Here is a 20,979-nt window from a genome sequence, read left to right on the forward strand (position 1 = left end):
TGGACCTGTCTCAGCCCCACCAGGATCTGAGCCAACTCTGGGGCTACACCCCAAAGCCCCTCGAGCTAAGTCTCCCATTATAAAAGGGAGACGCTGAGACCCCCCTCTTTACAAAGATTCCAAACATTCCCCCTTGTGAGGACCCTCTGTCCGGTGCCCTCCTTATCTCTACCCTGACCTATCTCCTACTTCCAAACCCACTAATAAACCTCTTTTATCAATCTAGCTCTCGGGCCAATAAATGCCTTTATTGGGGACTCGCGCCGCTACATTTACCGCCGTATCCTTGCGCCGAATCCAAGGGGGGTTGCAGGGGAGCTCCGTTTGACTCTCTGTACCCCAAACCTGCCCCTAGACCTCAACTAACCTAATCTCACTCAGGTTCCCCAAATCTAGACCTGAACATTTGGTTCCCTGACGAAACGAACACTGGAAGCTGGATGATTGGCAACCAAACCGATCCCCAAACTTTTCGGGGCACTCGGAATCGATCTGCATTTTGAGGTACTTCAGTGGGAAGAATCTGCGCTCCTTCTTTGTCTCACTCTTATCTCTGAGGCAGTGGGGAGAATATCTGCGTCCGTCTCGCCCTACTTGCATTTCAGATGAAAAGGCCTCTATTCTGACCAGGCGATCCGGAACTCGGGACAAGGGAAGACTTTTTCTTTCCCTATCTTGCAGTGGCCGCCCAGAGCCCTGGGGCCGGGCTTGGGTCGTTGTGGGAGCTCTAAGCTCTGGCACAATTCTTGAAGAATTGCTGCGGTTTGACAAAAGCCCTTCTTTTGTCTACTCTGTCTCTAAGAGATATGAGGGAGGCTGCAAGGATTTGGAAAACTACAAGTTTTTCCCTGTCCACAACCTAGACACTCCCCTGCCTCTAAAGTCTCTCCAGGAGCAGAGGCTTTGCTTGAGTAAACTCCCTCTGTCCAAATCCTTTCGAGAGACAAAGGCTCTTCCTTTGCATCTCAATGCATTTCTAATCTTTTTTCACCACCAGGAAGCCCTGCTCTCGGGCAGGGACTCCGAGACAGGAAGTATCTCTTTAACACACACACATACCCCCAGACCAAGGAGCCACTTGGCCGTTCTGGGGACCCCACCCCTCTCAGGGGTCCAGGCCAGTGCTCTTTGTGCTGGGGAGATAACCGGAGAAACGTTTAGAAGAGCCGTGTTTGAGCCCTTCTCCCCCTCTACTGTTAAATGCAGTGGCGTCTCTAATGGTCAGGCTCTGGCCACGAGGAGAAAGGTCCCTGACTTGGGGTGAGTTTAGAGAATGTCTCTGCCCACGGCTGCTACTCCCCGGACAGGGGTGAGTGGTCTCTCCTTCGGGTCTTGCTCTCCCTCCCAGCAAGATTTGGGGGCTTAGATGAGCTGCCCCGCCCTCAAGTTCCTGCGTGGAGTCGCCAGAGAAGCCCTCGCCATTCGAGATGCACCACGCTGGGTAAGATGGCATCTCTTCCTCCCCCACCCTCGCTCTGGCCTTTCCTCCCCCTCTTCCATGGAGTGGGGAGTGTAGAACTCGAGGCCTGCTTCAGAACTCTCCCATGGGGCTTGGGAACCTGCCATTTAAATGCTCCCATCCTGTCCCCTTCTTGGGCTTACCAGTACAGTGGGGAGATTGGGGACTCGATCTTATCTTCTCAAATCTCCGGAAAGGTTTTAAACTTTTAAAACAGAACTTTGCTGGCAATCTGGACAAGGGAGTCGCGTCCCTCCCGGACCCTTACCTGGCTCTTAAAGCCGCAGCTTCCAGCCCCCGAGAAGCGTGCTCGGTCCATACATTTTAAACGGGACTCGGTTTCCCTGATTTGGTCATCCTGCATTAGAGCAACGCCCCTCCCGCCACAGGCTTTTAACTGTAGAAGCCTCAGAGTGAGCTTTTGCCTGTTCACCAGGCTGTCTACAAAGACAGGGGATTTTAAACTGCTCTAGGGTTTTTTTCTTAGCCTCAGGGCACCACTTAAAACCTTCTCTCAGCTGCTGGTGGAGAGATAACCTGGGTAAACCAGGCTAGGTCTGTCTCTCACACTTTCCTACCTAACCCTACAGGTGGGAACTCTTTTGCTCCTAATTTTCCCAGTCCCAAGACCTTTTGCTCTTAGCACACTCGGTTCTCTTATTTTCTGGATTGGTGTTCTAGGTCGCTGCCAACAATTAAGGGTTTTTTTTCTGGGCTCCAACCCTGGCCAAGTTGCAGCTTCAAGAAAGACCTTTGGAATGATGGCTGGGGAATAAACTTCCAGGTCAAGGCAAATGAAATTCTTTAGAAGATGCTTTTTTTCCCTTTTCTCCTCTCATAACTTGACTGCAGCAAGAAATGAGTTAATGGGAGAAACTGAAGCCATAAGAACACCTTAAGGAAAGAAGTCTGTCTGTCTTTCCTGTCGAGCTTTTCTCAAGCTCTCTAGACTTGTTCCCTGTTTTCCCCCCTCCATTCCTTGAGATACTACAGCTCAAGGAGCCCAGGCACTAGAGAACATGCACACTGTCTGGAGCTAATCGAGGACCTATTGAAATGGACACCACACCCACCCCTACCACCTCTCTCCTTCACTACCCTGCCCTCAATGTTGGTGGCTCTCTAGGAAGTTTCCACTGAGGCAAACCCACCACATCCACCCTTCTATAATGGGGGGAGGGGCACCCCAAAGTCCCGGGCTAATTTGAACTTGCTGGCAGGCTTCGGGAATCTTCAGAGGAAATTAAGTCACTCACAGGACGCTGTGAGGATGAAATCCTGGTTTTTCTTTGGCAAACGGCCTTCTAGGAGGCCCTTTGTGACACCTTCTAGAGACGTCTAGGAAGGTTACATTATAGAATAGCAAAGTCTTCGGGTTTTGCAATGAATTGGCTTCCCTCCCCCGTCCCTAGGGATTTTAAGCTGCCTCTTGGTGCAAAGACAAACACTAGGCTTGAGAAACTTGCCTCATTCTCAGCACCTGAACTCTGAATGGATCAGCTGAATTCCAATCTCTCCTGACAAGTCCATTCTTTAAGTGAGGTTTTCCTTTAGAATCCTGGGACTGATTAACACTTGTGCCCTCAGGCAAAAGCGGGGAGCCAAAACACACCCAGCACGCTGTTAAAGCTGAAAAACTCAGCCTAGTGAAACCTAGGACCCACCCACCCCCTCAACTTTTTCGGGGTCCAAACCTCAATGTTTCTTCCTCTCTGCTGCTAACAGCTGTTTGTTGGTTTCCCTTTAACTCTAACCTGAGACTCTCAGCTCTTTTCTTCCCAAGGCAACTTCTGCCTCCTGAAAAAAAAAAAAAAACACTCAAGAGGGGAGCAGAAGCGCCTCTTAATACAAATCTCTCCCAGACTTAGGCCTGTAGGTGCCCCAGAAACTGTCTGAGGAGACCCCAGTCTCTGTCCTGAGTACGAGCAGGAGGAACACTGGAGGAACTGCGTCACACCACAGGGGCTGAATTGGCTCCTGGCGTCCTGCTCCCCGGTGGGGAATTGGGGTCTGGCCCTGTTTCCCCTTTTATCCCAGGACAGTCCCAACATCTCAGAGGCCGGTAAGCTGGATTGGCAGTGTTGATACTGTACTCCCTCTGACCCCTTCCACCCCTCCCCCATAAGAGTGGGGAAAGTGGGGGGGAAGGCTCAGGGTCTTTGCTTATTGAGGAACCAACTCTTAAAGAAAGACAGCACAGTTAAAAGATTTCTAAGAGCTTAAATTGCATTCTTATCTTGACTAGCTATCAAGGCCTCTTGCTGTTATGCCAAAGTCCCCTTTTAATGGGGTGACCCCGTTCCTCCAATTGTCCTAGTTAGTTACTCTGCCTTAGGTTATAACCGTCCCCTCTTAATGTTTGAGATAAAGGTTTTATAGACATTCCTTAATGTTTGACAAGATAAAGGTTTATCCATTTCAGATGTCATTAGAATATCAGTAATGTCATTGTTTTTGTTATTCCATAAAAAGCTTGCTGCCCCATACTCCACACTAGACTCTATGAGATGATAGTCTCTTCTAACCCTGGGATCAACATGGATGCATTGGTCCCAGTATCTCTGTCTTGCTCAGTTTCTTTGGCATTACATTGCCTACCCTGACTTCTTAGTCCACACCCTGAACCAACCCCAGGAGAAATTAGCTTTCCTGGAAATTAAGAGTGAAAGGGCTAAACTCTAGGCTACTTATTGCTTTTGCTATAGAGAATAATCTTTTGCTCCCAGCACTTTCTCCTACTTCTCCTTGTTAGATGGGCCATCAGCGTTCTTACAGGCAGCCCACAGAAGCGACCTGATGCATCTCCGGCTGTCGCCATCTCAACCCTGGATGACACCCCGGTTTTAACCTGCTCCCGAGATCTGGGCTTCAATCTTTGGACTCTCAACTGCCCTTCAGCCTGGAGAACATGGGACAACTGACTGGGAACGACTGACCGGGACAAACGCCCTTAGATGCCCTGCTGCCATCCCCAAACCCCACACCTCCTCCTGGCATGAAGCCCCCAAATCTCTACGACCCTTGCCAGCTCGAAGCATAAAGAGGAGATGGGTGCCCCAACTGCTTGAGTGATGTGGGAAAGAGTCCTGTCTTTGATTCCCACCCCCTCTAGTGAATGTAATTGCCCTTTGACTCACAAATCCTGGTCCCTTTGAATTCCAATAGAAGATCTGGACCTGTCCCAGCCCCACCCGAATCTGAGCCAACTTTGGGGCTACACCCAAAAGCCCCTTGAGCTAAATCTCCCATTATAAAAGGGACACATTGGGACCCCCTCTTTGCAGAGGTCCCAAACATGCCACCATGTGAGGACCCTCTGTCTCGTACCCTCCTTATTTCTACCTTCACCTCTCTCCTTACTGCCAAACCCAATAATAAGCCTCTTTTATCAATCTAGCTCTCCGGCTAATAAATGCTTTTATTGGGGACTTGCGCCGCTACTAGACCTCATTTACCGTCGTATCCTTGCGCCGAATCCAAGGGGGGTGCAGGGGAGCTCTGCTTGACTCCCTGTACCCCAAACCTGCCACTAGACCTCAACTAAACCCTAATCTCATTTAGGTCCCCCAAAGCTAGACCTCAGCAGGACCTCAGCAGCCCCAGAAGCCTCAGGCCCCTCACACCCCCTCTCCCTGCTCTGGGGAAGGGGCGGTGCCCGACACTGATGTGGAGAGAAGCCTGGAGAACACCTGGAGGAGCCAGGACTGCCGGGAAGCAGCTTCTCTGCCCTAGTTGCTGCCAGGGGCCAGCAGGGCCGCACAGAGCCCCGGGCCCTTGGGAAAGCCCCTCCTCCCTTGAGCTCAAACTCCTTTCAGCCCCGTCACATGTTTCCAGAGCACGTGGGGTGACCCTGACCAAGTCACTCCCCCTCTGCCCGCCTCGGCCCCCACTTCTACTGCCTTCTCCCCAGAGACCATCCGGTCGCCATCCTTGGGCCCTGCTCCTTTGGGCCCCCCCAGAGAAGTGCCTCTTATTGGAAAGAACTTGTAAAATCAGCAGAAAAAACTTCAGCAAAGGTCAATGAGTGAAAGAATCCCGGTCTTCCACACGTGCGGCCGCCACCTCTGCTAAGGGGGCGACTTCTGTGGGTCAGGCTCCTCCACAGTCGGGCTGTGCTGGCGGGTCTTGTCCAGCGACGCAGAGGCCCCCAATCCACGGGTCTGGGTTCTAATGCTCCCCGGCCTAACGCTGACCTGGCCATTTTTATCCTGGAGGTACTAGGGAGCCAAAGTTCCTGTAGAGAGACAGAGCGGGCAGCCAAGGGTTCTGAGATCCGATGGAGGCGGTGGGGAGGGTCCTCTTCAGGACCCGCTGCTGCCTTTTGCTGCTCCTGCATCCCAGATCAAGGGAGCCCCAAGGGGTATAACCCGACCTTATTGTCACTCAGGTAGGAGATCTCCAGGCCAGGCTTGGCTCTGGCCACAGCTGCCAGCTCTGCTTTGTCAGCCTCACTCAGGGCTGCCCAGAACAACCTGCCGAGATCCAGAGCTGCCTCAGTGGGGCTCCTGGCTCTCTCCCCTCCCTCCCTACCTCCCTCCTGCCCCCCTCCCTCCCCCCAGCAGGATGCCCAGAACAACCTGCCGAGATGCAGAGCCCCCAACCTCTCCCTTTGGGGCCCCCCCGATGCCCAGGCACCCACTTGAGGCTCTGCAGCCGACAGCCTGGCTGCAGCAGGCCCCGGCCCAGCAGCTTGGTGCCTTCCTCCCCCACGCAGTTGTTACTGAGGTCCAGTTGCCTCAGGCTGGGGCAGCTGCTCAGCACCAAGGCAAGTGTCTCACAGCCTAGTCTGGTGAGCCCGCACATCTGGACCCTGCAGGGGGAGAGACAGAGGGGAGACATGCAGGAGGGGGACAGATGGGGGCCCGGGGGAGGGGCTGTGAGGAGGAGCTTGGGCTGAGATGGGAAAAGGGGGAGTGTCCAACTGTGCACAGAACAGCACCGGAAGAGGCTCCCGTTAGAAGAGGGTTGCTGGGGCCTGAAGGGACACCCTTGAACCCCAAGGTCTCTGCTACCTGTCTCAACCCTAGGAGCGTCCGGTCCTGCCCTACCCTTCCCAGGCCAGCAGGCTCCTTTTCTTAGTGAAGCCGTCTAACCCTAAGAAGGATGTGGGACAGGACTGGAATGCCCAGCTCGGAGACTGGGGACCTCTGACCTCAGATCCCTTCCCAGCAAGGGGACAATCAGGAGCCAGTCACACTTCTGGGTGTCAGAGTCCTATTAAATCCCCAAGATAACAGCATCTCTCCCTCTTCCATCATGTTGGGTGGAAGGGAAGGGGTGTAAAAGTGGAAGCAGATGGCAGGATGAATTAAAAAAGAGAATCCTATAAAATGTTTGTAACAATCAGTAAAGGTAAAAGGCTGCTCCAGCTGAAATGAAAAAGAAGGGTAGCAAATCTGATCTTATACAAGGCAAAACAAAAAATAGATCTAATTAAAAGAGATAAGGAAGGAAGCTACAGCTTTCTAAAAGTTCCATAGACAATGCAGCGATATCACTACTAAACATATATGCACCAAGTGGTATAGCATCCAAATTCTTAGGGGAAAAGTTAAGTCAGTTCCAGGAAGAAATAGACAGCAAAACTATACAAATACCTAGCCACCCCACCCCTTCTCAGAACTAGATAAATCTAACCACAAAATAAACAAGAAGTTAAGGAAGTTAATGGGATTTTAGAAAAGTTAGATATGATTGACAGATCTCAGGAGAATGGGGACAGAGAGGAAAATAGTTTTTTTCCCAGCAGTGCATGGCATCTACACAAAAACTGACAGAACAAAGGATATGAACAGACAATTCTCAGATGAAGAAATTGAAACTATTTCTAGTCATATGAAAAGATGTTCCAAGTCATTATTAATCAGAGAAATGCAAATTAAGACAACTCTAAGATACCACTACACACCTGTCAGATAGGCTAAGATGACAGGAAAAAATAATGATGATTGTTGGAGGGGATGCAGGAAAACTGGGACATTGATGCATGGTTGGTGGAATTGCGAGCGAATCCAACCATTCTGGAGAGTAGTTTGGAACTATGCTCAAAAAGTTATCAAACTGTCCATACCCTTTGATCCAGCAGTGTTACTACTGGGATTATATCCCAAAGAGATCATAAAGAAGGGAAAGGGACCTGTATGTGCACGAATGTTTGTGGCAGCCCTCTTTGTAGTGGCTAAAAACCGGAAACTGAATGGATGTCCATCAGTTGGAGAATGGCTGAATAAATTGTGGTATATGAATATTATGGAATATTATTGTTCTGTAAGAAATGACCAACAGGATAATTTCAGAAAGGCCTGGAGAGACTTACACGAACTGATGCTGAGTGAAATGAGCAGGACCAGGAGATCATTATATACTTCAACAACAATACTAGATGATGACCAGTTGTGATGGACCTGGCCATCCTCAGCAACGAGATCAACCAAATCATTTCCAATGGAGCAGTAATGAACTGAACCAGCTACGCCCAGAGAAAGAACTCTGGGAGATGACTAAAAACCATTACATTGAATTCCCAATCCCTATATTTATGCCCACCTGCATTTTGGATTTCCTTCACAAGCTAATTGTACAATATTTCAGAGTCTGATTCTTTTTGTACAGCAAAATAACGGTTTGATCATGTATACTTATTGTGTATCTAATTTATATTTTAATATATTTAACATCTACTGGTCATCCTGCCATCTGGGGGAGGGGGTGGGGGGTAAGAGGTGAAAAATTGGAACAAGAGGTTTGGCAATTGTTAATGCTGTAAAATTACCCATACATATAACCTGTAAATAAAAGGCTATTAAATTAAAAAAAAAAAAAAAAACTGACAGAAAAATCTCACAACCAAATGCAGAAAGGCAGAAATGTCAAATACATCCTTTTCAGAACATGATGCAAAAAAACCAAAATTACATGCAGTAAAGGGCCATGAAAAGATAAACTTAAAAACTAATTGAACATTAAACAATCTAATCCTAAAGCATTCCAAACAAGAATCAATAAAACAATCAAAACAAATAAACAATTTCATACAAGAGAAGGCCAATACTGAGACAAACGTACCAAAATTTATGGGATGCAGCCAAAGCAATTGTTAGGAGAAATTTTATATCTCTAAATGTTTACATGAGTAAAAAAGAGAAAGAGGAGCTCAATGAATTGGGCCTGCAATTTAAAAAGCTAGAAAAGAACAAATTAAGAATTCCCAATTAAATACCAAATTAGAAAATCTAAAACTAAAAGGAGAAATCAGTAAAATTAAAAGTAAACTGCTGAACTAATGAATAAAACTAAGAACTGGTTTAATGAGGGAAAAAAACAATAAAATAGATAAAACTTTGACTCATTGACTTTAAAAAATGAAATATCAAATTACCAGTATCAAAAATGAAAAAGGTGAATTGATCACCAATAAAGAGTAAATTAAAATAATAACTGGGAGCTATTTTGCCCAACCGTGTGCCAATAAATCTGACAGTCTAAGTGAAATAGATGAATATTTACAAAAATAAAAATTGCCAGATTAGAGAAGAAATAAAATACTTAAATAACCCCATTTTAGACAAAGAAATTAAGCAAGCCATCGATAAACTCCCTAAGAAAGAACCTTCAGGACCAGATAGATTCTACCAAACATTGAAAGAACAATAAATTCCAATATTATATAAACTATTTGAAAAAGAATGAGCAAAGAAGGAGTTCCACCACAAATGGTGCCGATACCTATATCAGGAAAAGCCAAAACAGAGAAAGAAAATTACAGACCAAACTCCTTAATGAATATTGATGCAAAAAAAAATTTTTTAAGATATTGACAAAGAAATTATAGCAAATTATCATCGGGATAATTCGCGCTCAATGCAAAGACCTGACACTCCAGAGCAAATCCCCTGAAATCAGGCTCCTCACCCTGCCGGAGGAGAAGACAAAAAGGTCGGGGTGCCGGGGTGAAAGAGGAGGGAGAAAGAAGGTGAAAGGGGGGAGAAAGAAGGTGAAAGGGGGAGGACAAGGGAAAAGGAGGGAAGAAGAAGGTGAAAGAGGGGAGAGAGAAGATGAAAGGGGGGAGAAAGAAGGTGAAAGAAGGGGGGAGAAAGAAGGTGAAAGAAGGGAGGGCAAGGGAGAAAAAGAATCAGAAAGGGGCCCTCTCTCTTGCCCCTGTGCACCAAGGAGTAGGTGGATGATGTCTGGGCGTCCATAGGGTCGAAGCCATAGCCAGGCAAGAAAGGCAAAGTGGAGGCCCCACAGAGAGCCAGAGCAGACCCCGCTGAGGAGGAAGACCCACCTGGGGACACCCGAGGAAGGTCTGAGGCATTGGGCAGCCCATGGGGCAGTGGCCAGTCCCCAGGTCTCCCCGCGCCCCGTGGAGGAGCTGTTCAGGGTTCAGATGAAGGTAGTTGGGACAAGAGGGACCTCAAAGAAACCTGTCAACCTGGACAAGAGAAGGCTGGGGGCGAGGGGGAAGATGAGAGACCTCCTCTTGAGGGTTCAAGGTCAACAAGGGGGATGGAGGACACAGAGTAAGTCTCTGCCCCTCCTAAGGGAACCTGTGGAAGATCTTGTTGCTCCCTCCTCCTGATCTGGTGGTCCGCTCAGGCCCTCAGATCTGCTTTGGGGGCTTTTGTCTCATACAACTGGCTGTCTCCCCGGGGCGAGGGGGCACTTACTTCAGCTCCTGCACCTTACAGTTGGGGTGCCTCAGGCCCCGAGCCAGCTCCTGGATCCCCACGTCTTCCAGGTCATTGCCACTGAGGAACAGGGACTCGATGCTGTTGGAGGCGCTTAGGACGGAGGAGATGCTGGCACAGCAGGCGTGGGTAAGGCGGCAGTTGGCCAGGCTGCAGGGCAGGAGCACCCGAGGGTCAGGAGCAGGCAGGGCAGCGAGCAGCCTGGGGCCAGCCCGGGAGAGGTCCGAATGCCCTGGCCGTCCTCCCCGGGGGAGGCCCGAATGCACCGGGCCTGGCAGCCCAGAAAGCCAGTGCAGACCCCTTGGCCCGGCAGGCTCCGGCCCCTTGCTCCCCTCCCTGAAGCCACCCAGAGGGCCTCAGCTTACCTGAGTTCCCTCAGCCTGCAGCGGGGGGCCCGGAGTCCCTGGCACAGCTGCTGCACCCCCGAGTCTCCCAGGGCATTGTTCCTCAGGAAGAGACAGAGCAGCCTGGCCCCCAGGCTGAGCACTGAGGCTAGGTCGAGGCAGCATTGGCAAGTGAGGCCGCAGTTTCCCAACCTGTATGAGAAGCCCAGGTGCTGCCACGAGTTCCTGGGGGCTTCTGCCCAGGTCCCCCCTCCCCAGTCAGAGGCCAAGGCCAGAACACCAGGCGTCCCCCCAACACCAGGGGCTCCCCAGGGCGGGAACACCAGGGCCCCCCCAACACCAGGTACCCCCTCCCTGGGCGGGAACACCAGGCACCCCCCCCCAGGTAGGAACTCCCCCTCCCCAGTCAGCGGCCAAGGTTGGAACACCAGAGGTCCCCCAAACACCAGGTGCCCCCCCAACACCACGGCCCCCCTGGGCAGGAACTCCCCCTCCCCAGTCAGCAGCCAAGGTCAGAACACCAGGTGCCCCCCCAATACCAGGCACCCACACATACACCAGGTGCCCCCCCCAGGCGGGGACACCAGGCGCCCCCCAGGGCTGGGATGGGGAAGCCACTCCATCAGCCTGAAGGTGCCAGAGTGGGAGCCGGTGTGGAATGGTGGTTAGAGCCGTAGTCCCAGAGACAGGAAGCCTGGGCTTCCCACCCAGGCTCCCATTGGCTGAGGGACGCAGGCCCAATGACTTCCCCTCTCTGAGATCTTCAGGTGCAGAGCAGGTGGAGAAAGCATGTTCCTTGGGGGTGCCCCTCCCCAAAAGAAATCCACGATCAACTTGACAAAGAAGTAAGACCCCCCGCCCCCAGGACTCCCCGGGAAAGGGAATCCTCCACCTGCTGTAGCCTCTTGAACCCCTGTGCCATCAATTCAGACCAGATGCCTCCACCCCAAGAGTCAGGAGAGGGACCTTCCAGCCTGGTCGGGAATACTTCCAAGCCTCCGTGCCAGGGAGGCCCCCGACGGAGGCCCCGGAAACTGACCTGAGGGTCTGCAGCTGGCAGGTGGCCTGGCGCAGACCCCCACACAGCAGCCCCACACCGCGGTCTCCCAGGACGTTGAAGCCCAGGTCCAGCCACTGCAGGGTCCGGCTGACACCCAGCACAGGGCCAAGGTTCTCACATGACTTCTCGGTGAGATGGCATTTCTTCAGACTAGGGGATGGACACACAAGGAACGGGGAGCCAGTGATTACTCATCACTTAGCAGCGCCACAATCCAGTGGGACTCTCAAGGCTGCTAACTGTACATATTGTATCATTAGTTCTTCACAACAACCCTAGAGTGAGTGCTCGCATTATCACCCCACTTTACAGATGAGAAAGCTCAGTCCAAAAGAGAAGGAAAGATACTTGTCCAGAATTAAACAGCTGGTAAGTATCTGAGGTAGGACTTGAATTCAGCTCTCTCCTCACTTTCAGGTCAGTGAGCTGCCCATTGAACTACCTGGCTACTTCTCAACAGTTCCTCTTCCGGCACAAGAAGGGAAAGTCCACTACGGGGTGTCCCTGGTCCCCCACTAGGCTGGAGATCGTGAACGTCTCAGCTTCTGGATACGACTCTGATGCCATTTCATGTTAGCAGTTTGGGGGCAACCAGAAATGAGGTCTTAAGAACTCCAGAATAGAAGGAAACTTTCCCGCCACTGAATACCTGAATATGGAGGGTGCCAAGGTCCCTCTGGGAGGCAAAGCCAAAGGAGCCCAGACCTGGGGTTTGAGTCCCAAAGCTGAGAGAGATCCATTGTGCGCCTCACCTACATGGGTCCCTTCTTCCTCATTTTATAGACGAGGGCCCAAAAGGAGGGCCCTGGTCTTCTTCCTGGAGGAACAGGCAGCTCTGTCTCTGCTCTGTACCCCTCCTTGGGGTGAAGCAGTCTTGTGATCACTTGCATAATACAGTTCAATAAAGATTAAAGGAAGAAGGATGTCCCTCATGCAACTCGACCTCCACACATCTCAAACAGGATGGCCAGGAGGCTTCTTAGACTCAACATGCCCAAAGTCAGGCTCTTCATCTTTCTCCCAGGACCCTTCCTGCCCTATTACTGTGGAGGGCAACATCATGCCCCTCATCCTTCACACTTCCGATACAGAAGTCATCCTGGATTTCTCACTATTTCTCACCCATCCAGAGCCAATCAATACGGTGCCAGGCCTGTTAATTTCACCTCCACAGTATCCCTGGTCAATGTCACCTTTGCTGCATCTCTGCCCATTTCACTCTCTGCACCATCTCTGGTCCATTTCATCTGCCAGCTTCAAGTCTCCACCTAATCTAGTCCATATTCTACTTAGCCACCAAAATGGTTTTCCTAAAGCATGGGCTTGAATATGTCACTCCCATATTCAATAAACACCAGTGGCTCCCTATCATTTCCAGGATCAAATATCGGTTAATCAATCAGTAACCTTTATTTAGGGTTTACTATGTTCTCAGTTTATATTAGTGGAAGCAGTGAATTCTAGGTTCCCCTGCTGTCAATCAATCATTCAATTAATCAACATTTATTAAGCATCCACTGTGAAGCTTCTGACCCTCAGGACGCTGAGGACTCAGGGTACAAGTAAAAAGAAGAGCCCTGGGAAGCAGGAGGAACAGTTGTGACGCAGGAGATAAGAGGTGGAGGAAGCAGAGACGGGGTGCGTATAGCCAAAGTCGAGGAGGTGTCCTGTGGCCCTGCCACAATGCAAGGCTCTTACCACAGCTTCTGAAGCCTGCACCTGGGATGTTCCAGCGCCCTGAAGAGCAATGCTGCTCCCTGGTCTTCCAGGGGGTTGTAACTCAGATCCAGGCTCGTCAGGGTATGGCTCACGTTGAGAGCACAGGAGAGGCTCTCAGCAAAATCTGAAGTGAGCCAGCAGTTCAGCAACCTGGGAAAATGCCACATTAGTGGTGCGAATTCCCTCCCCCTCCCCCTGCCCCAAACCAAAGCCCCAAAGAGCCACAGAATGCATCCCTCTGACGCTGAGTACTGGGTGTCCCTGGCAAGTCCTGGGAGAAGAGGACCCGTCCTGGTCTTCTGATGCCCTCCCTTGATCCCTTAGTCCCAACGGATAGAAGCACAGACATCAGAAAGCTGCCCATGGAGGGGAGCCCAGAGCCACAGGCGGCTAATGGTGCCGTAAGGTTCAAAGCCAAGTCCCTTGGCCAATGCAGCACACCAGGCTGCAAACCGCTTAGACATCATCAAGTCCAAAGCTCCTTTTTCAGATGAGAAAGCTGAGCCCCTAGACAGAGGAAGTGACCTGCCTGGGGTCACATGGGACCGAGCCTGGACCCTCCTCCTTTGTCCCTTTGCTGGGAAGAGAAGGAAGCTGGCCAGGACTCACCTGAGCGACTGCAGCGGGCATCGGGGCCGCTGGAGATCTTCACATAACCATCTCATTCCGGAGTCCCCCAGGGCATCCTCCCCCAGCCCCAGCTCGGAGAGACTCCTCTGCACCCAGAGCCCGGAGGACAAGTCTTGGCATATGTCCTTGAGGGAATAGGTCCCAGTTTCTTGGTCGGCGAGACCCGGCTCTTGGAAGCCCAGGCCTGCAGCTCCCGAGCCCAGCCCGTCCAGCTCCACCGCCAGGGTGCTCCGGGAGGCTCGCAGACAGAAGGTGGCCACCAGACCGTCCATCCTGGTGCGCACTCTCACCTTCACTTCCCTGAAACAGCCCATGGCCCTGCGGACGAACTCGGGTTCTTGGGTCTCAAACAAGCAGTACAACAGCTCCAGGGTCTTTGCCCGCCCAGGGCCCTGGGCCGCCTGCTCCCGGATCCATCTCAGCAGGACGCGCTGGCTCCCCCGGGGGACGGGCTCCCCCACCATCGTCTCCAGGGCGTCGGCCCTCTCCCGGCTGGAGAGCCCAAAAAGGAAGCGGATGGTCAGGGGGAGGTCGGCCTGCAGGCCGGAGGGGCCCTTCAGCAGCAGCCCCCAGCCAGGCCGGCGGAAGGGCCAGCGCGGCCGCTCCATCACCAGGAACAAGGCCGCAAAGAACTCCTGGAAAGTCGAGTGGAAGAAGCTGTAGGTGGCCCGGCACTCAGCCTCATGCTGAAACTGGTCCATCTGCAGGAAGGTGGAGACCGTGGCCGCATCCAGCCCGTGGCGGGCCAGGTCCCGCTCCCGGAACCAAAGCCTGCGCTCCCGCTGGCCGGTGGCGGCCAAGGAGCACAGGCCCCGGAGGCCGGCGGCCGGGATCCTGGGTGGGCCGTGCCGGTCCGGGCGCACGAGGCTGGAGAGGAAGGCCACGTAGACGGCCGTGGTGGTCCGTGCGGACTGGGCGGGGGCCTCGCCCCGCTCCATCTGCTGCCGCAGCCCGGTGCACAGCACCCAGCACACGAGGGGCACGAAGCACATGGTGAAGAGGACCTTGTTGGCCTGCACGGCGGCCCAGGCTCTGTCGGCCTGCCCCGGCGCCGGGAAGTATTTGTCGAAATAGGCCCTCCTCTCAGAAGCCCGGAAGCCCAGGACCTCGGCCAGCCAGGGCCGCTCCAGCAGCGGCTGCAGCTTCTCCAGCGCCGTGGGCCGCGTGGTGATGAGCAGGGAGGCCTCGGGGAGCAGCCTCTTGCCCAGCAGGCTCCTCAGGTGGACGTCCACCTGCTGCCTCTGCTCCCCTGGGACGCGGGGGCCGGCCTCCTGTGCCTGCGGACCCCACAGGAGCTCGTCAAAGCCATCAAGGATGAAGAGCAGACGCTCGGGTCGAGCCAGCAGGGCCGGCACCGGGGCGGGCCCGGAGCCCGGGCCCGTGTCCTCCAGCCACCCCGACAGCAGCTCGGCCACGCTCAGTGGGGCCACCACCTCCACGGTCCGGCAGTTGACGTAGAAAACGTAGTCAAAGCGGCCAGGGTAGAGAGTGCCCGCGGCCCAGTCCAGCAGCACCTTCCGGGCCAGGGTGGTCTTGCCGATGCCAGCCACCCCCTGCAGCACCACGGTGGTGGGGGGGCTGCCCGCCTCCTCCGCGTCGGCATCGAAGAGAGTCTGCAGCTCGATGGGCCTTCGGTGCTCCTCCCTGAGGAGGCCGTGCAGCCCCCCAGAAGCCAGCAGCTCCTGCTCTCGGCGCCAAGGGCTGGCGTGGCCCCTCACCAGCAACAGCCGCGTGTAATGCTGGCTCAGGTCAACCCATTCACCCAGGCGTGCGTTCCTCTCCTCCAGGACCTGGAATTTCTTCCGCACCTGGGCCCGGTACTTTTCCGCGTGACCTGATTCAGAGGCGGGAAGAATGAGGCCCGCCATTCTGCCATTTCCCAGGCAGGTGATTCCCAGGATGGGGGGCTGGGCTTGATCATGGGAAGGGTTTGGAGGACCTGCCCTGCCCCCTTCCTGGGGGCCCCAATCCTGCAGCTTCGACCCTCTGGACCTCCCCACCCACTTCACTGAACCTTAGGACTCCAAACGAAAAACACTGGGAGTTGTAATAACCGAATCTTCAAACATAAAGCTAGAAGGGTGAGAACACCCCGTTTTGCAGACACTGAGTCACAGAGAAAGGAAAGGGTCGGCCCGAGCCACTCGAGGCTGTGATTCAAACTCCAGGCTTCCAACACCAAAGCGGCTGAACTCCCCGGGCCGTGCATTCCCCTAATCAGAATAGCCACTAAATCCTGTGCTTCTAAAACGAGTCTCATCTCACAGTGAACAAAACAAGAGAGAATAAAATTAAAACAAGGACTCCGGAGGGGAAAATGGAGAAGAAAGCACTTGGAACAGAGGTTCAAAGGAAAAGAAAGATTAGGAAAAAAAACCCAAGAGTGAAAAAAGAGAATAAGGGAGGAGCTGAGGGTCTGGCCGAACCCACTTCCCAGTGGCTCTCTCCTGGCCACACCTTGCCTTGAGCAGCACAAAGACCGCACTAAGAGAGCGCAGTCAGCAGCGCGCTTCAGCTCCAGCACTAAGGTAGGAAACCCAAAAGGAGGCAGGACCCAGACAGCAATGGGCCCATCAGAGACACGGAAAGAAGAGTGATGGAGGAAAATGGGAGCCGGAAGAAAGAGTGATGGGCGAATGTGGGAGCCAAAAGAGTGATGGACGAACACGGGAGTTGGAAGGAAGAGGGATGGACAAACGTGGGAGTTGGAAGGAAGAGTAATGGGTGAAGGTGGGAGTTGGAAGAGTGATGAGCAAATGTGAGAGCCAGAAGGAAGAGTGATGCACGAACGTGGGAGCTGGAAGGAAGAATGATAGGCGAATGTGGGAGCCCATTTAGGACCTCTTCTTTACAAAATACCAGAAAGCTGAGGAAATGACATTTCTCTGGTCCCTAAAGCCTCGTCTAGAATCCTTAGAATATCTTCTTGGAAAATAAAGGTGGAAAATAACTATACCGTTATATTAGACTAGAGTGATTATTGTTATATCAGACTAGAGTAACTATCATTATGTCAGACTAGAGTGAGACTGTATCATTATATCAGACTAGAGTGACTCATTATGTCAGACTAGAGTGATTATTGTTATATCAGACTAGAGTAACTATCATTATGTCAGACTAGAGTGAGACTGTATCATTATATCAGACTAGAGTGAGACTGTATCATTATATCAGACTAGAGTGACTCATTATGTCAGACTAGAGTGATTATTGTTATATCAGACTAGAGTAACTATCATTATGTCAGACTAGAGTGAGACTGTATCATTATATCAGACTAGAGTGACTCATTATGTCAGACTAGAGTGATTATATCATTATATCATACTAGATATATGTGAGCTAGAGAACCATGATCTCGTCAGTTCCTCTGACCTAACCCCTTGTTGCAAGCACACTTGTCCAGCGGTCGGGCCCTCTACAGGCAAGCCTTTGCGGCCAAGAGCCCTGCTCTGGCTGTGGGCCTTGCCTCCCGGGCCCTGGGAGTCTCCACGGCTGAGCCCCCTCGGTTCATTTCTGAAGGGAGTTAGGGGACTAGTCCCGAGCAGAGAGGGAAGATAATCTGGTTATGGAATAGTCTTCAAAAGTCACCTACTTTCGTATGTTTTCTGTTTCATGTTCAAGATTCCCTTAAAAAAAAAAAAAAAAGTCTATAGAAGCCCCGGAAGTTCAGGAAGCCCTGGAGGCCCCAGAAGCCCAGCTCTCACCTGAGGCTGGGTAGAGAAGCCGGACGGGGGAGAGCATCCCTAGGAGGTCACAGGTGCTGCTGGGATCCATACCCCAGCCAAGGCTTCCCACTGTCCCAGCTGCACCCCTCAAGCCCCCCAAGGCATGGGCTCACCTGGCTCTCCTGTCCTTGCAGACGCCTTGTTCCCGGACTGTGATGTGTCCCCACTGGGGGCCTCAACAGCATCTGAGACAGAGGGACACAGGGAGGGGGGAGAGAGGCTGGAGGTCTGGCAGGCTGGAGGCGGCCCTAGCCTTGGCCACCCCCTCCTCAGGCTTGCCCACCCGGTGCCCAGCGCTGAGCCGAGAGGCAGATGGAGCTGAACAGAATTGCCCGGGGTCACCGGCTGGCCAGTGTGGAAAGCCTCCCTGGTCCCGCCTTCCCCCCAGCGGTCCCCAGCGGGGTCTGGGCCCCACAGCTCCCGGCTGAAGCGGGTGGGCGGCCAGCCACTGACTCAGGGATGGCCAACACCCTCCCTTCAGTAACCGAGCCCCCAGCCCCCACAGAATCCTACCCTGTGGGTCCTGGTGACCCTCACATGGGGGGGCACTCTGAGGCAAGAGATGCAGGGCAGAGGGGACCTAGAACAGGGGAGACCTGGGGTAGGGAGAACCTAGAACAGGGGAGACCCAGGCCAGGGGGGAGCTAGAACAGGGGAGACCCGGGACAGGGAGGACCTAGAACAGGGGAGACCCAGGCCAGGGCTAAGCCAGGCCTCTAGACTCCAGGCTCCCAGGGGTGTGGAATGAATGCCAGCCTCCATGGGCCCCATCCTGAAGACAAGCAGCTTCTGCTGGGAGATGGGGGCATCTCCCACCCCAGGGACCAGGTTCTCTGGGGCCCGAGCCTGGGTTCCAACCTACCTTCAAAGCTTAGCTACTGAGAAGACCGTGGGTAGCCCCTCCCCTCTCCAGGTGTGTCATTTGTGTGCTCCCTGGAGCAGTCTGGGGGCTCCCAAACCCTCTCCCCCCAGCCCTTTCACCCCTGTCTGGGATCCTCTGTTCCATGGATACTGACCCCCAAGGGGGAGCTGCCTGAGACAGGGCTGCTCTGCTCCCCCCTCCCCGCAGCCCTTGACAGCCCCCTTCCCCCAGCATCAGCTCTAGGTGCAGGATGCTCAACAACTTGGAGACAGGGCCTCTGGCCCTTTCTTGGGAAGGGTTCCCCTCCTGGGGGGACATTCCAGCCTGGGAGTGCTCAAGGTCCCCTCCTCCCCAAGTATTGCAGCCCGGGGTGCTCCAGCCCCTCGGGGGCCCCTCCTCCCCAAGTATTGCAGCCCGGGGTGCTCCAGCCCCTCGGGGGCCCCTCCTCCCCAAGTATTCCAGCCTGGGGTGCTCCTGCTCCTCAGGGTTCCTGACGCCTGGAAAGCGGGCAGGTTCCCTCGAGATGCTCCCCACTCCTGTCCTTTCCCAGAATTGACAAAAATCGTTGTCCCTCCCACACACACACCCCCGCGTTTACGAGGTTAACCCTTTCCATTTTTCACTTCTCTTGCAGGAAACCTCAGCCCAGCGCCCCCAGCGGCAGCCCGCGTGCGGGCAGGGCCTTGTCTGATGGCGGGGCGGGGAGGCCCCTCCCCGAGGGCGGGGTGATCCTTACCCGGGGGCGGGGTGATCCTTACCTGGGGGCGGAGCCTCCTTGCGGGCCAGCTCCCAGAGCCGCCTCAGGCCCATCTCCTGCCAGGCCCGCAGGGCCACTCGCCAGGCGCCTCCAGCGCCGTGGTAGGTGACCAGGAGCCCGGCCAGGTCCGCCGGGTCCGCCTTCTCCACCCGGCCCCGGGGGATCCGGGCCCTGGGAGAGCCCGGGGGCCCCCCCTCCGCGACAGCCAGCTTGAACTTCTTGAACTCCTGGGCCGTGAGCTCCTCCAGGTAGCCGGCCAACGTGAACGCGCTGCCGCTTCCCACCATCGCGCCGCCCGCCGGGGCCCCGACGGAGCGGGGCGGGGTCCGCCGGCCTCAGGGCGCAGGAGCGCGCTGCCTTCCCTCCCGCCCTCCTCGGCGGACGGGGCCACGGGTGGGGGGCAGAGAAGGCAAGGTCAGGCAAAGTGAGGAGGAGCGGCCGGGGGCCCCTCTTTTCGCTTCTAGCCCCCCGCGGGGCTCAGGACAGATGCTGGCTAGGTCACAGGTCAGACAGCCTCTGTGGGGCTTGGCTCTGGCCTCAGCTTCTCCCCTCTCTGTCCCACCAGGAGGCGGGCCAGAGGGACAGCCCCTTCCCTCCCCTGACTGCACCCTCCGGTGCCGGCCTGCACCCCCGCACACTGCCCCAGGAGGGCTGGGCTCCCCAGCCCCGAAAATGAGGAAACAGCCTAGAACCCTCTTCCCTTCCCGTGGTTCTCACACGAGAAAGTCCGGCCCTCCCCGACTCCTCCCCGCCGCCCTTCCAAAGTCCCTGGGACTGTGCAGCCCCTCCCCCAGGCCCTCATCCTCCCCACTGTCCTTGCCCCCCACCCGCAGGGACAAAATTTCAGGGGCTTCTGGCCCAGGTGACAGCCCCCCTTCCTGAGTCGCTAAGTGGGACCCACTCTGGGCCAGGCTGGTCTGCTCGACCTCCACTCTCTGCAACGCAGGGGGGGTCATTTGGGCCCCCCGAAGCGTGGGGGGCGCTGGACCCCACCCCAAGCCCCAGACTAGCGGATGACAATTATTAACCGACGTTTCCTAAAATCACAGAGGCGGGTTTAGACTTGCTGGGCTCCAAAGAGAAGCTCGTCCAGTGCCCTGACCTTGAACCCGGGCCAGCAGGAGCTGGCTGGCTGTTTTTATTACCACACCCTGTGGGGAAGCTGCGGCCCTCGAGCATGACTGGGCGCCAGAATCGGGGTGCAGAAGCTTTCTTCCCCCTCCCCCTCTCCCCCCCAGGAAGGAACCCCGCTCCCGGGCTGGCCTGGGGGAAATCAGGCTTTGCCTCCAGGTGCTCGAGGCTGGGAACCTCATCCTGCTGCAGGCGCACTGACTGAGCCCCCCTCCCCCAGCAGCCACACTGACTGAGCCTCCCTCCTCCTTCCCCATCCCTGCAGCCGCACTGACTGAGCCTCCCTCCTCCTTCCCCATCCCTGCAGCCGCACTGACTGAGCCTCCCCCTCCCCCAGCAGCCGCACTGACTGAGCCCCCCCTCCAGCCACACTGACTGAGCTCCCCTCCCCCAGCAGCCGCTCTGACTGAGCCTCCCTCCTCCTTACCCCTCCCCGCAGCCGCACTGACTGAACCTCCTCCCCCAGCAGCCCCACTGCCTGAGCCCCCCTCCCCCAGCAGCCCCACTGACTGAGCCCCGTGGCAGGCACACTTATTAAGCACCAGCCACTAAGAGCCTGGCCTCTAAGACCTGAGTTCACCCCAATATCTTTGCCAAGA

At 54.5% G+C, this 20,979-nt stretch overlaps 1 protein-coding gene and 1 long non-coding RNA gene across 2 annotated transcripts; one reads left to right on the top strand and one right to left on the bottom strand.

Moving 5' to 3' along the window:
- Positions 1-1,019: 1,019 nt before the first annotated feature.
- Positions 1,020-4,887, top strand: LOC116423077. Its single transcript, XR_004233556.1, has 2 exons — positions 1,020-1,441; positions 4,212-4,887. It is a non-coding gene; the product is annotated as an uncharacterized LOC116423077 (long non-coding RNA).
- An 83-nt stretch (positions 4,888-4,970) lies between these two features.
- Positions 4,971-19,521, bottom strand: LOC100915769 (NACHT, LRR and PYD domains-containing protein 12). Its single transcript, XM_031964109.1, has 8 exons — positions 19,251-19,521; positions 17,744-17,815; positions 13,879-15,733; positions 13,249-13,419; positions 11,530-11,700; positions 10,512-10,682; positions 10,126-10,296; positions 4,971-6,269 (listed from the first exon to the last, which is right to left on the bottom strand). The coding sequence occupies exons 1-8, from the start codon at positions 19,300-19,302 to the stop codon at positions 5,912-5,914; spliced, it is 3,021 nt and encodes a 1,006-aa protein (XP_031819969.1). The 5' UTR covers positions 19,303-19,521; the 3' UTR covers positions 4,971-5,911.
- Positions 19,522-20,979: the final 1,458 nt, after the last annotated feature.

The sequence above is a fragment of the Sarcophilus harrisii genome, chromosome 3 (assembly GCF_902635505.1).
Source record: "Sarcophilus harrisii chromosome 3, mSarHar1.11, whole genome shotgun sequence".
NCBI lineage: Eukaryota > Metazoa > Chordata > Mammalia > Dasyuromorphia > Dasyuridae > Sarcophilus > Sarcophilus harrisii.